The sequence below is a fragment of the Poecilia formosa genome, unplaced genomic scaffold, assembly GCF_000485575.1.
Source record: "Poecilia formosa unplaced genomic scaffold, Poecilia_formosa-5.1.2 Scaffold136, whole genome shotgun sequence".
NCBI lineage: Eukaryota > Metazoa > Chordata > Actinopteri > Cyprinodontiformes > Poeciliidae > Poecilia > Poecilia formosa.
In genome coordinates, this window is record NW_006800075.1 from 360,329 (window position 1) to 382,376 (window position 22,048).

Consider the following 22,048-nt stretch of genomic DNA (forward strand, 5'->3'; position numbering starts at 1 on the left):
AACTGAAATGCACTACTGATGATTAACTTTAAGTGATACATCAGATACAAACATCAAGATGCATCAGTTATTGTCGACTACAGTTTAAAATTCTGAACACTGTCTCCTCTGCAGAAGTTACCCAGGTTAAATGGAAGTCACCTCTGTGTCATTGAAAGCTGGCTTCATGCTAATATTACCCATGCAGGCCATTAATCTCTTTGTAACACACCTTTCAGATCAAGTGATGCATGACAGCATAATTTCTGGGACTGAACTGTATGCATGTGCAGTAAATTATGTTGTTGTCAGCATTGTGCAGCCTTAGGCAGATGATGTTTGCCTACAAATGGTTTCAATCTAATTTTAGCATTAAAAGCCAGACTTAACATATGCTTAGAACTGAAATAACTGGTTTTCTCACTCAGAAAGATGTTTTTTTTTCTTTAAATATCCTCCTAATTGAGCAGCAAGTGTCACTTTGTTGACAGACTTTAGGGATTTCTATGAATCCTCATCCTCTTTTAGTCCCATCTCTCTTAACGTCTTCATCCAGTACCTGCTCGTAGTGAAGCGGAGCGATAATAAGAAGTGTCACAGCGCGGCTTCGTCATTTTAAACCAAGCTGCCACGCATTAGCCCAACTATCGATGGCTCTGGATCCAGCTCATAATTGCTCTGCCTCAGAATAATTGAAAAAGGGGACGAGGTGAATCCCAAAAGCGTCAGGAGGGGAGGAAGATGAATGGGAGGACATGATGAGACCCCTCGCAGGACAGAGGGTCTCTGTTTCCCCCTCACACAGACACCTGGCTTCGTGTGAATATTTCACCTGGCATGCCACTGTGGTGTGCTCGTTTATGCAGGAACAGACTAATTTAGACTAAATGTTCTTTCGCCGTTTGCAAGCATCAGACAGTTTTCATGCCTCACCAGTGTGAAGCGTGGCTGTTACCTTCCTCACCCTATAAAAACTACAGATATTAAGCTACATGTAAGTAAGACCTGCTTTTAAATGTTATGACTAAAATGTTTTAAGAGGATTACCAGTAATCGCCTGTCATTTTGTACTCTCTCTTAACTAATACGCAACAGATAAATACTGTTTTTGCAGTGAGCGCTGCTCTAATGGCTTTCAGGGTCAGACAGAAGCCGCCACATTTCTGTCAAAGTGACGTTGCAGCATGCAGCCTTGCAGCAAACTGATATTTTGCTCTGTAAATATTCCTCTGCATTTATGCGCCTGCAGAACATGAGCTCAAATTTATTTCTGGCTTCGATCTCCAGGGGAAATGCTTTATTTGTTCACACAGAGGTGGAGGGCTGACACTGTGGAGCGGTACTAGTCGGTCTCCGAGGTCATTACCACTGCCACAGCATCTCGGCGCCCTGGGAAGTAGGCAAGAATTGATTAATGACGATGCTGGTAGCACAAGGAGGGGGCGGTAACGGCAAGGGAGCCGTTCTGCAGTTGTTGTGGAGAAATGCTGCTCTGGGTGTGAAGCACTGTAAAGTTGGCTGATAAAATGGCATCTATAAGAGACAAGTATCTGTGAATCTTTATTTCTGGCTACTCTACCCGACTTCAGTTGCTTCAAAGAATAAAGGTCAAGCAGTAAAAAATGCACCAGGCACAGTTTGTGACAAAGCGAGGCTTCATATTCTGGAAATACAAATATTTTTCCAAACTTCTCCACTGATGAAGAAAAACCGTTCCTGACTGCTTAGGAATTTTGGAGAAAATTTCTGGGTTTTACTCTTGACTTTATATTATGGTCTCACTGTCAATGTTTCTAATTAAATTGAAGTATGTCTTTATTTAAAATTGAAACTGTCAGAAAAACAAAGTCTTAAAAAACCCCATTTAATACATTATTACTATTTATGGAGTTCTTTCTTCTGCACCTACGTAATGGCATTCCTCTCTCAATTGTTATTATTTATGAGCAGGTTTTCCAGAAATTGTCACCCTTTTAATCAAAAATTGTATTTGGCACGGTGTTGTATCAGCTTAATATTAAAGCACTAATCTGTCTGAGTCGATTGTAGATCAACTAAATACTGAATTCTGCTTTTTAGTGCTTTTCCTCTCCACCCAAATTGCTTGTAGCAGTCTGCAGTATGCAACTTTAGGCATCACTTTCCACAGTCTCCTCACAGCGTTTTCTGCCTGTGAGCGAATGAAATAAATCGCAGTCTGAGCGTCACAGTAGGTTGAGCCGACCTTTCCTACGAACACAATCCTGCCACCAAAGCCAGCTGCTCCATCCTCAGCTTATGCAACAAGCTTATGCATCACAGACTATGATTTGTTTTGTTCTTATGCTCTAAACACAATGATATTACATTAACTTAATTGTCTACCAGTAAAAGGGACTGTTCCATCTTTACTACTAGTTGTACTTTAGCTTTACTTCACGGGAACCTCTGGTTCAGTTTAATATCCCCTCCTTAGACGTGAAGGAAGTGAACTACTGAAGACTAAAGAAGAGTTTAAATTAACTTTACATAAGAGCAGATTTTTACCACAATAAAGGTAAATTTAAGAACATGTTCATTCATTTAATTTGTCAGACATATATAAAGTAAATCCAAGTTTATCTCAATAAACTTAGACGAGTTGATTTATTTCAGTAATTTAATAAAATAAATAAATATTACATAAGACCAATAATAATAATAATAATAATATTAATAAATGAATCGATTTTATGTCACTGGCTACACGGATAAAGAGAATCTAGCACACTGACACAATGGAAAAATGTGTGGAAGAAAAAAAGTATTTAAAACAGCCGCACAAGCAACAACGATAATCATAGCCATGTTTTCAGCTTGTGGAAAAAAAAAAACTTAGTTATTCAAGTAAGTTTACTACACCGACAACAAAAGCCACATTGCATTAATGCAGTAAATTATGTAGAAGGACCCCAACCAAGTACTGATTTACTGTACACATATGTCTCAGAGAAGGCTTGGATTTATGTAGTAATCACATTTTTTGATGAACTACATTGTGTGTTTTTGTTAGCAATAAGCCATAACCATCAAAATTAGGAGACTTAAACACCGTAGAGCACTCTGGATTATATTCTAACTTATTGAGATGCACCTGTGCATCTCCTTCTGTGGAAATGAATTAGGCTGAGTATCTAACCTTTCCATGCTTTATATATATATAAAAATAAAAAATAAAAAAAAGCATCTCTCTCTCCTCTGGGACCTTTTCACTTCGACAAAAGCCTAAAATGACATCAGGTTTTCAGGTTTGCAGAGTGTGTCTCTGTTCCGAGCCTTTTTCGTGTTCGACATCCTTCAGGTGCCACGTTGGTGGCAGCGTTGCAGGCCGAGTTACCATGGGAACACATTGAGAGGAACAATGGTGCGCACATTTAAACAATTCTGAGGTGTAAATTAAAATGGATTCAAAAATGTCCTAATGAACAGGCTGTGTGAGGTGAGGAAATCAGCTTTCTGTGGGCTCATTTGACCAAATCTGTTTACATGGATCCTACAGTCATACATCTGGAATGTAGATTATGGATGCTGCCCTTAAAGCAGGATCAGCAGAAATGGATGGATTACTCTAGTATGGCCAGTGTTGAACACCTTGTCCCACTAGGCTGGATTGCATTAAAAGCAGTTGCACATCTGTGTGAACAGATGGACGGCGCCCCAGCATCAACTCCTCACTCAAGACTGAATGTAGAGCACTGTCCTTTAAATAACCACCGTCAACCCAGTCGAGGTTTAAACTCTGACACTCCTCTAAGGCCGGAAAACACGGCAGGAAGTCATGTTGTGAAAATAAAACATGATGTCAAATAAAGAACAACTACACTGCTGTTTTAGGCTGTTTGAGGAAATTAACAGTATCTAAGATCTAAAAACACAGATAGATCGATGTAAAAATTAAGGTCGCTCAATTCACTAATTTATAGTCAAAGGCTCCACCTCTCAACTCAAAATCCAACATGGCTGCCATGTTTGAAACTACTCGCTTGTATCTCCATAGCTCTTTCTCTCGTTGGAAAACAATTTCCAAGTTGCTTAAACCAGAGCAATGGAATTTTTAAGTCAAATTCAGCCCATTTTTTCATGACATATTATTAACCTGAAAAACTAGACATTTTCTTTTTGCCCAATTTTAGTTGTCCTCTTTAAAATGGAAAAAAAGAATGATACATAAATTTAGTATACCCACAAATAAGCTTAAAATTGTCACAAATTTGCATCACGGCTTGTGACAGCATTACATGATTATTTTTGCTTCGTCGTTACAAGATATACTGGGGTGCAATAATAATGACCTAATGTCTAGTAAAAAATGTTGTGGCTCTTGGAGTATTTAAACCTGTTATCCATAACTACAGTGAAGATGGGCTTTAGATAAAGTATTGTTTGTTATTCTTCTGAATAAGATTTAACTAGTTGAAGTATTTTCTGATGGCTGAACTCGTTAAACAAAATATGTTATTTAAAACATGTTGTATTTGCTGAAAATCATCGTAGATGGCATCTGATGGTACCTAGATGGGGGGTTGTGGTTTGATAGCTGAAAATATGTCTTGCTCAGAAACAATTTTAGAGGGTAATAAAAGAGGCTACAAAGCACATCTTTAGCACAATGGGGAGAAAATGCACAGAAGGACAGCAAACTTTCTTTTGAGCCATCATGCAGGTGTCAAAACCTTGTCGCTCAGAGGGTAGACAGTCCTTCTGCTTTGAGGACTTCATGTATCTCCTGTCTGCCTCACATGGTCCCCCCTCTCCTTGCATACACCCACAGACCACTTTTCAGATTCCACAGCTGACGAATGCAAAAGGACAGAGAAACTGTGCCTATAGAAACAGTTCTCAGTGGACCTGACGAAGCGGAGAACACCGTGCTTCCTGTCAGAGGCAAACGCAGGCAATTTCCCTGTATTATCTTCTAAATGTAACAAGTTTCCTTCTGATGGCTTGGCTCCTCTGCTTATTACTGAGACGAAGTTAGGGAACTGCCAGCGTATCATTATGTTGTTTTTTTTAAGCCGTGACTGAGAGAAAGCAGGGAAACACAGTGAGAGGAATGTCCCATCCTCCCAAATAAATCACTGCCAGGAAAAAAACATTTTGATTTACGACTAGAGTCACAGTGAGTGAGTCAGTTTTTGCATTGCTTTTTTTTAATCCTTATACAACGGATGAAAACAAGCCTGACAGTCGGCTACCTTTATTTTCTGCTGCTTTATTGTGAAATGCAATACTCTCATATCTCTGCATATCTAACATATTGTTTGTCTGCTGTGCAGATATTCAGAGAAGTTGGGGTATAATCAACAGAGAGAGCTGTGTGTCGCGCAGTGCATACCGTACACTTGTTCAAAGTTAGAGTTTGCATTGTGACATAAGCAGGTGTTGATGCAGATGAGTGCAGTTTTACAGTTATAATGTGTTATAAAAAAGTAAAGGTCTCTTGCACATGTAGATTGGTATGCAGGGTAGTTGGGTAGGTTGTGGCACGAGTAGGATCCAAGGAAAACAACACACACCTCCAAAGTGTGTCCAGGCTTGTAGCTGGTTGCTTGGAGACCAAGGGAAGCTGCAAGTTTTTCTGGCTGCAGCTTGAATGCAACAGGTCTGTACAGCTGTTGAAAAAAGTAGCCCAAGCATCACATTCCTTCAGCAGACGCATAAAGAGTCTATTTATCACATCAGTTTAACTTTTTGAGCTGAAGTGCTGAATTGAACTTTTTGACGGTATAATTTGAGTTGCACATGTACGCCAGCTTAAATATTCTTATGAACGATATTATCTACCATGCAAAGAATGTAGTGGTGCTCTCTTGCTGCTGTAGTTGTAAGGCTTGCCTCTACAGAAAAATGTTGCATCTGATGAGACTTATCAGTATGTCACAGAGCTACTAAGTCCATGCTTCACTAACGTCTGGGTGGGTGGGGGATAGGAGGCTGTCTAGAAGGCCAAGACAATACCCTTTCCCATTGCTAGTTGCAAATGTCTTATGCTGGGAAATAAGGATACCCCAGAACTTCCCCCGAGCTGGTATCTCACATGACCCACTTCCATTATGACTAGCCTAATGGTTGGTGACTGGCTGCTGAGTGCTAAATGGAAAGAGGACAATGCACAGATGAGAGCACACACAATGCAATGATAGCTGCTGGACTCAAGCTAAAGAGTGACTATTAGTCAAATCTGAGACTCGTGGTCTAGACTGGTTTATGTTGAGGAAGGAGCGGCGGAGACTGGGTACAGAGAGTAAAAAGGCGATGTGTGGTGAAGAGGAATCTAAGTGAATGTTATGGCATTCTCAAGGAAATGTGCAGGTCTGGCAGCTGTACTATAGAACCATACCAAAAATGAAACGAGGAGCAGAACAGCCAGGAGGAGTTGAGCCACACAGCTGGACTGCAGGCTGAAACACGACAGGGTGATATTTCTAGAGCTAAAAGAAAGGAATGAGAGCGCCAGGAGGCAGAACCACTTAACCACAAGATTTAGCCGAAGGGCTTGCTTGGAGCACTGTGCTGCATGTCCTCATAAACACAAACAAAAACTGAAGAATACATAACATTATGTGTATAGAAGTTTGAGCTGTCAAAGTTCATTCACAGACACCCTATACACAGTCCTGCCTCAAAGATTCACCTACTCAGCTCAATATCTGCCTCCTCCTCCAAGCTTGACATTTATAAAGAAAACCATAACAAGGGGGTTTGGAAGCTTCAGAACAACTGTGGAGGGCTCATCCCTCATTAGAATTCCCTTATCAGTCTTTTCCATGGAGCGTAGGCTTGACATGTCTGGGTTTATTAATCGCTCCAGGAAATATTATTGACCAGGACCTTCTGCTCCTGCTCTCCCTGCTGTAGAAAGAGTCTCTCTACTCTGCCGCCCTCACTTTCCTCCGGTGTCCTGCCTGGACGTAATACAGGACACTGCGGCACAGAGCGGAGCCTTCAACAGTGTCTTCATTGACTCTGTACTTGGCTTAGGCAGCTCGTTTTCTCTGCAGCTGCAAAGTACCACTCACATACCTGCAAGTGTGGAGAAGACGAAGTTAAAACGCTGTTTCATTCCAACACAGATCTGAAGGCAGATCTGTATTGGCCTAAAATGAATAGCAACTGTAAGACTGAGATAATAACAAGGCTTCTAGAATAGAATAGAATATACATTATTGATCCCCAACGGGGATCAATAAAGCTTTCAATATTTGTTGAAAGCTACTCCATCTTAGGTAATAAATACAAAGTTGCTCTAGAGTAAGAGTGTTCCCGGGGGGAAGTGTGATAGGTTGATAGTTGAAAACACACTTTTCGGTCCTCTTTCTTCTAGACTGTGACCACCTCCCCAGTCTGCCACTCTTCAACCAGTGTGGACAAGGCTGGTCAGAAAAACAAAACTTCTATAACCTGCCTTTTCGTTCAGTTTAAACACTCACTCCAAGATTGTTGGACTTTTTTCTGTTTTTACTGATTCAGTGTAAATGTTTGTGTTGTTCCTAAACCTACACATGCAGTGCCCTGGAAATCCCTTGTTCTTTGTCTTGGCCTTGTTACAGAAATAGCTGGACGAAAGCAGCTGGTATCAGCTACATCAGTGGAATTTAGTGGAAGTGGAAGTTCTGTTTCCTGAGGTTGATAATACATTCAATCAAATACTGTTACCTAAAGGTGTTATATTCAGCATTGCCTGTAAATGTAACACAAAAACTGCATTTATTTTGAAGTCATTTTAAAATTTTATATTAAAAGGGTGTTTTTTTTTTTTTCTCTCATCGTTCTCCATAAAGACATATTTTTTCCTCAATGGGCTTAAAGAGGCAACAATGTCATTGCAATAAAATTGTTGAAGTATTCTGCCATCATGTGGACATTTGTGGTAATACAGCTATACATTTCCCCTGACAGGGCTAATGAATGACCAGGATATGCGTGTGTTGTTCCATTGTGGTTCTTGTGAACTTTGCACATTCCTGAGCACATTCCTGAAAGCAGCTCATGATTAAAGAAATACACCTCAGATTTGTCAAAAGCTTTTGTGTCCGATGAATACAATGCAATAGTCACTTTCTCATGAATCTTGATCTCAGACATGTCTGGAACTAAATTTAATAGCCACCCTCATTTTGTTTTCCTGCAGGCACAATGGTCCTCCTCCTGTTTTTGGTGGCAACCACAATACCCTATTCCTATTCCAATACCACTGCCAATGACACCAACTCAAAAGGTAAGAACAATAGCAAGAGCCACTCCACTTCAACATATCCCATTAATGCTTACTGCAGTCATCACATTTCTCAGAGATAGTATCATTATCGGTTTTCTGCTGTGATTGCATCTGCTTGATAACAGCCTTCAGCTTTGTATTTACCAGATCACAATTAAGCTCGCAGCTGCAGTTAGTAATTTAAAGATTATTGTGAACTTTTACGCAGAGGACAGATAGCTGACTGGTGGTCTTGTCTTCTTTTTGAGAGCCTCTAATTTTCTGTCCAAGCTGATGCATATCTGTGTTGACAAAATACTGCTGAGACCTGTTATTAAACTGGCTCTGTGGCCATGAAAGAGAACAGCAGCCACTTTGCTGTTCCAAGTATTTATTAGATCAAGTCATACAATGTACCTAATGCAGGTCGATCTCAATAGATTAAACGATTAAAAAGGTATATTATCAGAAATTCTTCTTAAAATGTATAACTTCCATAGAGTTGAAACCAGAAAAGTACATACACTAAATAAAAGACACATGCATCCTTTATCACATCCAAAGTTAAATCAGACTTCTCATTATTTTAGTTCAGTTAGAACTACCAAAATGTATATTTGCTGAATGTCACAATCGTGAGAATATGCCAGATTTATTTATTTATTAATGTCATGTGGCTGTATTAAAAAGAATATTAAGGTTTTTACTTGATGTATATAAATGTCTGGTTTATTTGACACAAGTCTTTTTATTTGATGTATATAAACGTTTGGCTTCAACTATAAATCTATTAGACAGTGTTCTTTTCCCAGTGTTTATTTTTGTTAATTTTTTATTCATGTTTATGTACAACTAATGAACACCTAAAATTCATCTAGTGAGAAAAATTTTAAACCAATAAAAACCAATTATAGACACAATTTTGTTATGGAAGAGTTATGCTTTCCGTGTCATTGCCTTTATAATCCTGGAGAAGACTGCTGACTTGGCATTTGTCCAGCAGACAGTCACTGACGGACACAACAAGAAGAGAAAACCACAAAACTAAGGAAGCTGTTTCCACAGAATCATCAATGCAAGCATATTTGTAGAAGGTTACGTGACTGAAAAACCTATGGTGGTAAGAAATCTGTATAATTGCGGCCTTGATGAGGAAGATCAGAAAGTTTAGCTGTTGTTCGTAGTTCAAGAGCCACCATACAGGCATATCCAGGATTTGAGCAACAACTTGTTTAAAGCCAGTCTTGAACCAGAGATATCAGCACAGTTTTACCTGGGATGAGCAGGAAAACAACCAGACTATTGCTCATTGGTCCAAAGCCCTCTTTTAAGATGAATTTAAATTTTGAATTTTGAAATTTGGAGGAAGAGATAACATCCACAGAATCCAAGTTGCTTAAGGTTCAGTGTGACATCTCATCTGTTGGTTTTGCTCCACTGTGAATTAAAAAGTTCAATGTCAGCACAGCTGTCTACCAGGACCTTTCAATTCTCTGTGCTCAAAAGCTTTATGGAGATGTTGACTTGACACCTCATGCTGAATATATCAGTTTGTGTAATAAATATCTATGATTTACATGTTTGACTTTTAGGACACGTCCACACAGCAGGTCTTAATACTCAATTCAGATTTTTTGCTGATTTTTTTTTTTTTTTTTTTTTTTTTTGCGTGGTCGCTCATACTAATAATGAAATGTGATCGCAATCAGACTGTGTGAATGGTTTACAACCTTTTAGCGATCCACAATGCTCAGAAGAACATTGACGCCAAACAGTATAGTGTTGTTTACCTAAGTAATAGTGGGTGCCGCCACCTATGAATCAATTTAAAGTTATTTAGCAATGGGAGCCAACAGTATTGTCAAAGTCATAACACAAAGGAAGCTAGTAAAGTTGTAGTTAGAAAGCTAATAGTGATGGCCTTCTGTAGAGCACTGGTTGCAACTTCTTTTGAGAACCCTGTTTGGATGTGCAGTCAGACCCAGGAGTGGTAAGACTGTGATGTGATGAGCTATGAGTTCATCATTTTAATAATTATAAGTTTCAGCCAGTGTTTATGTCCAGATGTAATGTGTCTGGCTTCTGCTAGTGGAGAAATATGATGCATGTCTTGCGTCAATGACGTAACCAGACTTCAAATGCTTTGAAAACAATTGGATAAGTATAAGAATTAGTAAAAACTGGAAAGACAAAGACCATCTAGAAAAAGTCATGTATACATTGGGTATAGGCATAAAAAGCTGATTTGGGTCGTACTTGCCTGCTGTGTGAATATAGTTTGAGTTGAATTCTTTGATTTAATTTTCCAATTTATTTAGAAGCAACAGTAGTGTTTGTGTCTTCTTGCTGCATTTTTGTTGGTACTGCTCCTTTAACTTATTCTCTGTCCTCAGAAGGAGATAAGTCTCACAACCCCCAAGTCCTTCCCATTGTGCTGGTTGTGTCCTTGCTGGTGCTCATCTTCACACTGTTGGCCTGGTACATCCTCAGGTAAAAAAAAAAAAAAAAGCTAACTCAAAACCAAGAAACTCTCCAACCCTTAGCTTGGCTCGCCTTTCCTCCTTCCCCTGGCAGAGAGCCCAGCACAGGGGCAGAGCTGGAGGTGACGAACACTTCCTCCTTTTTAGTCACTGAGGCGGAGCCCATTCAGGAAGCAGACTCCCTCGCATGTATGTTTAGTCAGAGCAGAGCAGAGCAGGCTGACAGAGGAGCTCCACAGGCAGCTTTAGACTGAAGGCAGAATTCTGAACTACATTTTGACACAAACACAGCCTCTCCAAGACGCCAGCTAATGAGAAAAAATAAGTTCTCCAGCTTTAGATGGTAGGATGGCAAGATTCTTGTTCAAAAGTGTGGAGTGATGATTAACTGTTATTGACTGAAAAAAATGAAATTGATTGATTTACTGTCTGCGTCTCATTTTCCAGTGTTTTGTTTTCCCCTTCAGGTTAAAAAACCAGAAACCAGCAGTCGTCACAACAGTTGACAAGAAAATACCGAATGGCATCTTGGAAGAACAAGGTAATGTAGTAAAATCGCACACTAAGAGAAGCTGCAGGCGCATTGTAGGTAGCGTGACAAGATGGCTGTTAAAAGATGCAAATATAAATCTGCCATATTTAGACTATGAGCTCCAAAGAAAGAAAGTCAAAGCCGACAGAGAGGAAGGAGTTAATACGTTTTTATATTTCTGCCTTATACGTGAAAGTAGTCCCACCAGTTGTTGTGGTGGCTTGAAACTTCCTGTGGTTGACATGAAGATTGAAAACAAGCTGGTTTCATGAACAGTTGCATCTACTTTGAGGCTGCCTGTGAAGTTAGGCGATGCAAAGATCAGAGCTGCTCTTGCAGCAGCTTTCAGCTCCGCTGTTTTAAAAATGGAGCTGATTTGTGTGACGTTTGATAACACTTATCGGACCGTGCAGGAAGCTGTTCATGATGAGGATTTGTGAATGTTCTTTAGGAAGCATTTTCTTATCTAGGAATGGAAAGAGCAGAGCAGGTTGTGCTCCTGGGAGAGAAAGAACTGAAAAAACCAAGACAACCTTCAGATGGCTGCTGGTTGGAGCAAGAACACATTTGGACTTTAAAACAGTTTAATACTTAAATAAGGCACTTAGTTGTCTTTTTATTTGGACTGTGTCTGTCCGTGTGTGAATGATGTGATTTGGTTTGTGTTTTAGAGATTGGCTACAGTTCTGAGTCGTTGTACACCGTTGTACCTCCAGGTCAGGTATAAAGGGTGGCATGTTACTAACACTAACACCCTCTCTGGGTTATTTTTCCAGCCTTCATTTTCTCAAAGCTGTAACTAAATGCCAGGACAGGGTGCTGCGGCTCCTCTCTGGGCTCCTTTTGGTTCCTTAACACCTGCTGATGTTTGCTGATCTGGGAAATCTACAGAGATAAAGGAGTAGCACAAAATTGTAGGCTCTAGGAGTACCTGTTTAGTTTATGCAAAATGTTTTTAAATTACGTTAGCTGAGTGAGTTGATTTTTATGATCCAGTGATTCCCAACCTCAAGTTTCTATATTTGTGAGAAATTTGCTGATAAATAGGGGGAACTGAGTGGGGAGATCAAATATAGCCTCACTGCCCACAGCAGTATTTTAATGTTTATTTTTGATTGATTTTTAATTATTAAATTAAGATTTTAATATAATATAAAACCAACAGATAAAATGATTTTCAATAAAGCCATGTTACATGAGTTCCACAGCAGACCATCAATGACACCCTCCACAAGGAGGATAAGCCACAAAAGCTTATTGCCAAGTCGGCTGACTTACCAGAATCCTCTGTCCAAGCATTCTGATGGAAAGTAGAGTGGAAGGAAAAAGTGCACAGGCAACAGGAATAACCAGACCTCCAAGAGCTCTGGTTATTTAGGGCAACATTTAGGGCTAAAAAGGAATTCATAATCGGTGGATATTGGGACAGTAAAAAAAAAATTACAATTCCTAGAAATATAATAATCTTTAAGAGCAGCACTAAGCTTTGATAGTAGACATGTCAATCTATTTTCTTCCTTTTTTCTAATTAAGCTTCATAAACACCCTTGGTGGTAGTGGGAGTGAACCTGTTTACAAAAACATTGAGTTAATCGGTGTGTGGCTGTGTCCTTCAGGTCTGAAAAATGTCTACCTAACAAAATTAGTTATAATCTCTCAAGAAATGTCCTTAGGACAAAATGTTTGGATTTTTGCTGTAAAAGGAAGAAAAAAAAAGAAGTGATACTTGTACTCTGACCTAAGCACTAGTTTTTTGATATCTCAACATGAAGCACTAAAAAGGTATTAAAAAAACAAAACAAAAAAAACATCCAGCTTTGAAAAAAAGGGATTCCTGATTTTAGTTAACATGCTCTAATTTACAGACAGGTTGGGAACCACTGTTCTAATTCAACCCAATCATTTACACTTTATTTCTTAGAATTGGTTATTTAAAATCGCAGAACATATCTTTGATTTTTATTTCTACCAGCGCTACATGATTAGTTTTCTTGTGACATTTCATTTTTAGCTTCAAATGATTAAACAAAGCCACCAAAAAGGAGAGATGGTACCAACTATGTTCCCTCCCCACAGAGCAACAGACGGTGGTCCTTCTGCCCAGGTCCCCCTCTGCCTCAAAGACCTACCTGCCCATCCCAGTGGACCACCTGGAGGAGGAGTACCGGCTCCGCTCAGCTGATGATGGCAAACTCTTTAGGGAGGAGTATAATGTGAGCTTCTCTTTAAATCTTACAAGTTAAATAAAGAAACTTTCTGTGCTTTGTACATTGATTTCAAGTAGCATTTATGGCACATGGATTGGGCCTTCATCACTGTCTCTAACTTATTCATGGAGAATTGTGAAAGAAAGGTCTAAAGTTAAGAATGTGTGTATTTTCATGTAGGAAATTAAAATAAGTACCATGTGTCATATCATCCATGACACACACTGATCTCATACTCACCCACACAAACGAAAAGTACCTATTTGACTATTTTTGTCTATTGTTGAGGAGTCTGAGTCAAAATAAATTGTCCGATTCATAGTTCAAGCAACAAAGAACATATGGGTTTTTTTACACAGTTGTAAGAGAAAGAGGAAGTTGAAGTTCTAAGCTAATTTAGCAGAGGAAGTGCCTTCATGCAGCAGACCACTGTTGATTGTGTTGTATAATCTGTAATTTTGCTTTGCAGTCCTTGCCAGGGGGCAATGCACAGGGGACGTATGAAGAGGCAAACAAGGATGAGAACAAGGAGAAGAACAGATACCCCAACATCCTTCCCTGTGAGTGTACTTTCTGTTCTGTAGGAGCTTGCTTTGCTTCTGAGTCAAACTCTGCTTCCTGTTTCTATATACACAAACAAGCGCCATTGTGTCTTTGACACGTTTTTTTTTTTTTTCTCTCGCTCTGACAGATACAGTAAAGCTCCCATTAACCGCTTGCACATGCACTTACAATGACAGAACAATATTCTAATAGTTTCCTCCATCGCTTTCCTTTCTAACACGTGTGGTTCCTCTTCTGAGAACTTGTGTTTTTATCACTGGTCTTGCACTGCAGTTATGCCAACAGCTCTTAAAATTAAAAATAAATAACTAAGCATGTAAAAACAAGTCTAAACTTGTGTAACCCTATGGGGAGAAGATGTGTTTCTACATTCCTGCATTTTTGGCAACAATAACAAAGTACAAAGAATTGAGTAATGCGTTTTTGCAGCTTTTCTAATGGATGAGTTTTAGTGCTTGAAATAGGCTTTAGGTCTTAGATTTGCAAAAGTATTCACACAGTGAGCTTTTTTCATGTGTCTAATTGCAATTTCATGAAAAGTACTGAATTTTTTTACTTCAAAAAAAAAAAAAAAATCCCAAACTCAGTCAGATTAGATGGGTACAATTTGTGACCAGAATCTTTTGAAGTCTTGACCCAAATTCTCAATCGGGTTTAGGTCTGAACTTTAACTTGGCCATTCTGACACATTAATCCATCCATCCATCCATTTTCTGTAAACCCTTGGTCTCCCTCAATTGCCCTTATGTATGAGTGTGTGTTTTTTGTTGCCTTATGATGGACTGGTCCTGTGCGCAACATAGCTCTTGCCAAGTGACTGCTGGGTGAAGCATTTTTGCAGCAATTTTAGCTAGACTGAAGAAAAAATAGTTGATTAATTGAACAGTTCTCAGTGAATTTGTCAACGTTGGGATATTGTTCTATAGTCTCACTACTTTAAACTTCTCTACAACTTTCTCCTGTGTTCCTTGGTTGTCATGCTGATGTTTAACTAAACAGACTTGAACTCTAAGATCTAACTAGGCCATTTCTGAAGGCAGTTTGTTGAACTAGATTTTGAGATCGAAGATAAGGGTGTAGTACAATATGTGAATACCACACTCATCAGATCAGCAGTTGTAAGGAGCTTAGAAAATCCGTTCCACTTAGTAATTATCCATTACTTTGTGTTGGTCTGTCATATAAAATCCCAATAAAATTCTGGTAAACTCAGTTTTAGTTTTAGTCGACTTTAGTTTTGAGAAAAAATCTGAAAACCTTGGATGAGTATGTACACTTAGCGAATTAGTGAATATATGTGGAAATTATGGAAATTACCATCTTCAGTAGTCTGTAATTCCTTTTCTGTGCTTTGCAGAATCTGACAAAAACAGTTGAAAAGGTTGAAACTTTATGGTTTCTGACTCTGTTTCTTTGTTGTGTAATTGTGCAGATATTGAAGTATGTGGACAATATTCAGTTTGATGCATTTGTTCACAGGGTTAAAATGTAGCATTTTAGCAGTTTGGTAAGCATCTCAGGTTTTTTGTTTTTATACGTTTGCAATTGAATTTAAATAATTTTCAAGCCTGATAAACTGCATATCATTGTTCATAATAACAGAGGTACTTTCTTTTTACAGTAACTGTATATCTTGAATAATAATAATAATACAAATCCCTCTAAAGTCTTGGCTAAGAGGTACAGCAGGATAATTGCACAGTTTTAAGATGCTTCCCAGCTATTTGATTCACAAAAATGCAAACAAAGCTAAATACTACTACAGAAAATAAATTACTCAGCCACCTAAAACCACCTCATCTCAGATAATAAGCAAAATTACTACAAATGACAACATACCAATCTGGGTTGGCCAGGTGTAGGCTGCTCAATTTTTTTGCTCAGTCAGCCAAATTTTCAAATTTTTTTGTTATTGTTCACCTCCTCATGTGTCCAGACAACAGTATTAAAATTTGTTCAGTGGTTCTGTCTGTCGCAGTTAAAGTCAGTGCATTATGCTGGCTGGTTCTCTTCCTTGCCATTTATAGAGTCAGAAACTTTAGGTGAGCGTTCGGCTATTTCTAGCTATTTGTTCGGCTATTTGTCATTGTCATATTTTCAATTTTGTGTTCAAAACTAGTCCTTCAATGTGTAATATTAGCTACAGTAAAAATGTTATTCTTAGGTTGAAAATGCACAAAAACTGAAAAGAGGTGCCTGCGATGGACTGGCGACCTGTCCAGGGTGTCCCCTGCCTCTCGCCCGAAACATTTGCTTGAGATAGGCACTGGCACCCCTCCCAATCCCACTAGGGACGAAGGTGTAAGAAAATGGATGGATGGATGAAAATAGGTGCATTGTGGAGAGATGAGGCCTTTAAGCTGCTAAAAACTGACAGTGTCACTAACACTAGCCTGGCCATTGCCTTCCTATTCCGCTCGATTCAAATCTCACCTCAAATCACAGTCTAGGCTTTCTCCCACTGACTTGGATTTCACCAGTAGAATTTCTACCAAGCCAATCAGAAAACTGAAAGACAAGTTGTCTGCCTGTAGTGTTAGCAATGGCAGCAGAGGAAGTGGATGAAGTCATTTAGTCTGTTGCCAACACGCTTCCAATATTTGGCCAGAAGTGCCGAACGAGGCCCAGAGTGGTTTTCCTCGTTCGGCCCAGCACTTCATGGACAAAAATGAGTGATACTTCCACCTAAAGTATTTCTTTGTTTCTTTTCTCACTAACAGATGATCATTCCCGAGTGGTGCTGACTCAGTTGGATGGGAATCCATGTTCAGACTACATTAATGCATCTTATGTTGATGTGAGTTAGTTTTTCGTCATTCTGATTATGTAAATTCACAAGTTGACGAAATAATTAATTGTGTTAATGTCAGATAAATGTTTACAGTATTGTTTCAGAAGGTATTAGTTTAAAAAAATTATTTTTTAACACTCAGAAAGTAGTGCTTTACATCATTGTCACTAGAAATATTCTTTTACCACCAGGGTTACACAGAAAAGAACAAATTTATAGCTGCACAAGGTAAGTAAATGTATAAAGGAAACCAATTTTTTTTCCATTAGATATTACAATAACCTCGTATTTTATTTCTCAGGACCAAAAGAAGAGACAGTAGCAGACTTTTGGAGGATGATTTGGGAGCAGAAAGTAGCAACGGTTGTCATGCTGACAAATCTGAAAGAAAGGAAAGAGGTATTTACTACTCAAGTTCCCTTACCTGTAAGAGAAGTGATAAGGTGTGCAGATATGGAGATTGCTGCTTTTTTTTTTTAACTAATGGTCTTATGTTAATGCTGTGGGCTGAAGTGAAACTCAGAACTTGGGTGATGTATGAAAGAGCAGTGGTGTTTATTTTTTGTCTATATAAAGTTTTAAAATGTTATATAGCAAAAAAAAACTTTTTGCAAAGTTGTTCATTCAGATGTTCTTCCGTAATGTGATCTGGAATGATTTTGAATTAGTTTCAATTAACATTTTATTAAATCATGTGTTTCTCATGGTATATTCCTGCAGGACAAGTGTTACCAGTACTGGCCAGACCAGGGCTGCTGGACTTACGGGAATGTAAGGGTGGCAGTCGAGGACTTCACAGTCCTAGTAGACTACACAATACGCAAGTTCTGTGTACAACATGTAAGTGCAAACCAGTTCCTCTTGAATTCACTAAGAAACTTTAACTTGCATTTAATCTGCATATTTCCTAAAGCGACAGCACATTTTAAGTGTTTTCTGTAAAAACAACATGTTCTTCCAGACTCTTCTAGAATTCTTTCTCAGTGTTCATTTTAAAAGATAAAGTACTAGAATCGATCGTGATTATAGCCGTTACTTCTGGAATGAGCAAATTTTTAAATAAGGGCCCTAGATAAAATCTGAAATTAGAAGGAAGTCAAAGGAAGTATATGATGAAAGAATGCCAATTTTTAATCTGAGACCTACATAATGCTACAAAAGCATGCAATACAATACATCTGGAATATATTGGCCTACAAATAATGCACTCCTTTGTGACATTTATGTTGGAGACTTTGATACTATGATAATATATTGTGCAGTATTGTATTACTGCACAATGAAACGGCTTAAGAAGCCGTTTCAGCTTCTTAAGCTGAAACGGCTTTTACTTAAGAAGTGAATCACACGCTAACTGTGTTTGTAGACCTGAAATATAGGTCTACAAACCATAAAATGTTTTAAAATTCATTTGCAAGGAGCATAAAATAATAATATATAGTACATTTAATTGCGCAACAGATGGGAGGCGACACATCACAGGAAGCTTTATTATCATTAGACACTCACGGTGTGCAGTCATATTTCCCTTTGCAAGACATCCTAATCTTTTATGCCTAGTAACAAGGCTGAACAATATAATGCAATATTTAATTGGATTCTATATTGGAACATTAATTCAGCCAGACAAGTTATGCAGACTTCACAGGCTTTGTGTTAACCTGCTTCAGGCTAACGCAAAGCAAGACTTGATTCTCCTAGATGAGAAAAGCTTTCTAGTTGATTTCTGAAAACATAAATTATTGTCTTAATATATAACTTCAATATTTATATTTTAATTTCACAGCAAGCCAGTGATGCTGCTAAGACTCCCCGTCCGGTCACACAGCTTCACTTCACGAGCTGGCCTGACTTTGGAGTCCCTTTCTCCCCTATTGGCATGCTCAAGTTCCTGAAAAAGGTCAAGGCTGTGAATCCGCCATTTTCTGGGCCTATTGTGGTCCACTGCAGGTACTGAAGAGTCAGCAGCTGATGTCGCTAAATGCGTTTACTTGAACTGAACAAGTTTAGTATTTCTGAATGAGGTTTTGTTTGTTTCAGTTATCCACTTAGTTTCTATGGGAAGTGATGTATTTGGGTATGAATGTACTCTCTGTGAGTCTGTGGGTAAACAAAAACAAAGTGATTTATAACAACGAATGTGTTTACAAGCACAGATGTGCTTTTGTTTTTCCTCCCGCTTCCCATTACCATACAAGTGTCAGCTGAGCATTGTGGTAAACACAGTGTGTGTGTTTTCTGTCCCCAGCGCTGGTGTTGGGAGAACGGGAACCTTCATCGTAATCGACGGCATGATCGACATGATGCACGCGGAGCAGATAGTTGATGTGTTTGGGTTCGTCTCCAAGATACGAGAGCAGCGCTCCCAGCTCATCCAGACAGATGTGAGTTAAAGATGGACTCCCTGGTGCGTTATCATCAACTACCCATACGGTGTGTATTTAACATTTGTCTGTCCTCACCCTAGATCCAATACTCATTCGTCTACCAAGCCTTGCTTGAATACTACCTCTATGGAGACACAGAGCTGGATGTGTCATCTCTGGAAGGACATCTGCACAAACTGCACAACACCTTTGCCGATGGTGACCGTGTGGGCCTGGAGGAGGAGTTTAAAGTAATTTGATTTGTTTCACATTCTGTCTAAAACAGAAAAAAAAACTAAATGAAAAGGCTAGAAACACCTTTTGCTTACCAATGTAAAGTACTTGGAGATGCACTAATCAGAATTTTGTAGCCATTTGCAATCAGATTTTTACCTCGACAAGTGGATAGTAATTTAGATTTTTATTTGACTATAGTATGTAGTAAGTAGCATATAGTAAATTGTATTTTACTATAGTAGATCAAGATTTAGAAACAGTATTCAAAATACGTTTTTGTACACTTCCTGTTCTGAGTAGTCGTAGGTTATTTATATTGGCAGCAGAGGTGGCATCGCATCACTGGGTGAGATTAGTTCCTGTGAAACAAGGTGATTATTTTTGAAACAAAGAAAATCATAAACGAGTCTGCATCATAAACTTGGATTTTTGGCATCTTTACTTTGCGATTACTTTGAAAATATGGTCTGTGAGTGAATAGTTTAGTACGTTGGGCCTTATCTTGACTAAGATTTGCAAAATACTTTCAGTGTTTTTTAGTCCAGCATGTTGCATGATAGATTGAGTTAAAATTAAAGTGTAATCTATAACTTTGCCATCTTATCTGCTTGGTCTTGCTCTCCCTCTTAGCCTCAACCACAGACATTTCACGACTTGTCTTATGTCGCTTTGCTTCCTCTGATACTGAAACTAACTGCCTTTAGGTCTATAGTAGTGTCGTGAGCAAGACCTAGATGGGATCAGAGCTAGCAGTCGGAAGTAGGTTCGAGTTTTGGGTACATCTTTTAAAAAAAAATCTACAAATGATGATATTCTGGTTGTGGGTGTTTTCTTGAGTACTATGAATAAATAGTCTTTCCATCTAATTGAAAAAATGGTTTCCATCTTATCAAGGTTTCATTTAAAAGGTTGCTTCTGCCTGCTTTAAAACATAAAGCAAATATGTTGTTTCATTTTGGCAATGAAAAACTCAGGAGTCAGTTCTTTGCTGTATACTACAGGAATGGTGAGTCTGAATACATACTGCTTAAGTGATTGGCCAACATTTATTTAACTCTATGCAGCTCTAGAGCAATAGAGGCCTCTGGCCTAATTCTGATAGAAAAACTAAATTAAAACAAACCACTGGTGAGGAAGCAGGAAAGTCATTGTGGGCTTTCAGAACAGGGGTGAACAATGTTTATAAAAGGATGTGGCCTTCTGTGATATTTCATTTCTCTTCACATTGCATGCACCGTCAAGTATTTTTACTTTGTTTATTGAAACGGAAAAAAGATTGAAAATGTGAACACGCAAAATCAGAAAAGTTGTAACACCCTTATTGATATTATTCTAACAAGATTGTGCACAATAGTATTGATTTGGGTGAACCTTTGGCACCAACTTTAGATTTTTTTTCTCTTTTTTTTTAAAGAAAAATGTAATCACAAAAAAAATCTGTGTTGCGAAGTTAGCTGCAAAGCAAGTGAACCTTAGATTTAATTTTAAAATGATTGTATTTTTGAATTCCTCACACTTTGCATTCTTTTGACTTCTCAGAAACTGACCAACATGCGAATAATGAAGGAGAATATGAGAACTGGGAATCTTCCTGCAAACATGAAGAAGAACAGAGTTCTACAAATTATTCCATGTAAGAAACAGGAATCCACTTTGTCTACTTATGGCAGTTTCAAGATATAGTGTCAGGTAGATGTGGGGTTGGGGACCACATCGACCCGTAAATAGCTAAAAGCCACACATACTTGAAACTCCCTCTAACTACAAATCTTCTACCAATAACCTCTTCTCCACTGAAGAGCACTGTTAGTACCAAATGTTAGCATTAGAGTCCTGCCAGCTATTCATCCACATATTTCTTATTTTTTTATTATTTAAAAGGCAATATTGGATTTTTGAGTGAGGTCCTATGAAAGTGGATGAATACAGTAGACGGCTAATCTGTTAGCATAGAATTATTTATTAGAGTTATCTTAAATTGGTAGTCAACTAAAACACTGACTAACTACCTTCCGCCAAGCCCACAGTAATATCTTTCTCCTACAGGTAAGGGAACTATTACAGATAATTTCACGGAACCTCACTTCAAGAAATCCAGAGTTACACTTCAAGCAGTCTACTCTGAGAACCACTCATGCCGGTTTATATATCTAAAACCTCATCAATATTTCCATCTGTTGCTCTAATGTACGTTTGTCATCTGCTTTGTCCATTTCAGATGATTTCAATAGAGTCATTCTCTCCATGAGAAGAGGCCAAGAGTTCACAGATTACGTCAACGCGTCTTTTATAGATGTAAGGAAACATCTCTTCCTGCAGCAACAGGTTACCAACAGTACTTATACTTCACCCTGTTATATCAAAAATGTAATAAATGAATGCTCTGCTGTTTCTCAGGGATACAGACAGAAGGACTACTTCATTGCCACACAGGGCCCTCTTCCCCATACTGTGGAGGATTTCTGGAGAATGGTGTGGGAATGGAAATGTCACTCCATTGTAATGCTTACTGAGCTCCAGGAGAGGGAGCAGGTGATCCACCAAAGCTACTCATTGAACACTTAACTAAGCTAAATTTCTACTTTTACTGTCTTTTTCACATAACATGCAGTGTTATTTTTGCCAAATCTATTATAATGCATTATATTCTGCATATTTATATAGCAATTCTGTTTTG

At 38.6% G+C, this 22,048-nt stretch overlaps 1 protein-coding gene across 7 annotated transcripts in view; it reads left to right on the forward strand.

Moving 5' to 3' along the window:
• Positions 1-22,048, forward strand: part of ptprea (protein tyrosine phosphatase receptor type Ea) — a 69,100-nt gene that overhangs the window by 43,448 nt on the left and 3,604 nt on the right. For 2 of the 7 annotated variants that reach the window (XM_007562394.2, XM_007562395.2), the window contains exons 3-18: positions 8,129-8,215; positions 10,588-10,684; positions 11,142-11,215; positions 11,878-11,922; positions 13,283-13,419; positions 13,883-13,973; positions 16,698-16,774; positions 16,960-16,996; positions 17,070-17,167; positions 17,489-17,608; positions 18,555-18,718; positions 19,017-19,152; positions 19,236-19,385; positions 20,911-21,004; positions 21,590-21,666; positions 21,769-21,903. In XM_007562394.2, coding sequence (XP_007562456.1) covers positions 8,134-8,215; positions 10,588-10,684; positions 11,142-11,215; positions 11,878-11,922; positions 13,283-13,419; positions 13,883-13,973; positions 16,698-16,774; positions 16,960-16,996; positions 17,070-17,167; positions 17,489-17,608; positions 18,555-18,718; positions 19,017-19,152; positions 19,236-19,385; positions 20,911-21,004; positions 21,590-21,666; positions 21,769-21,903 — 1,614 coding nt within the window. In that variant the 5' untranslated portion in view covers positions 8,129-8,133. The other 5 variants (XM_007562396.2, XM_007562397.2, XM_007562398.2 and 2 more) reach the window with 5 other exon arrangements.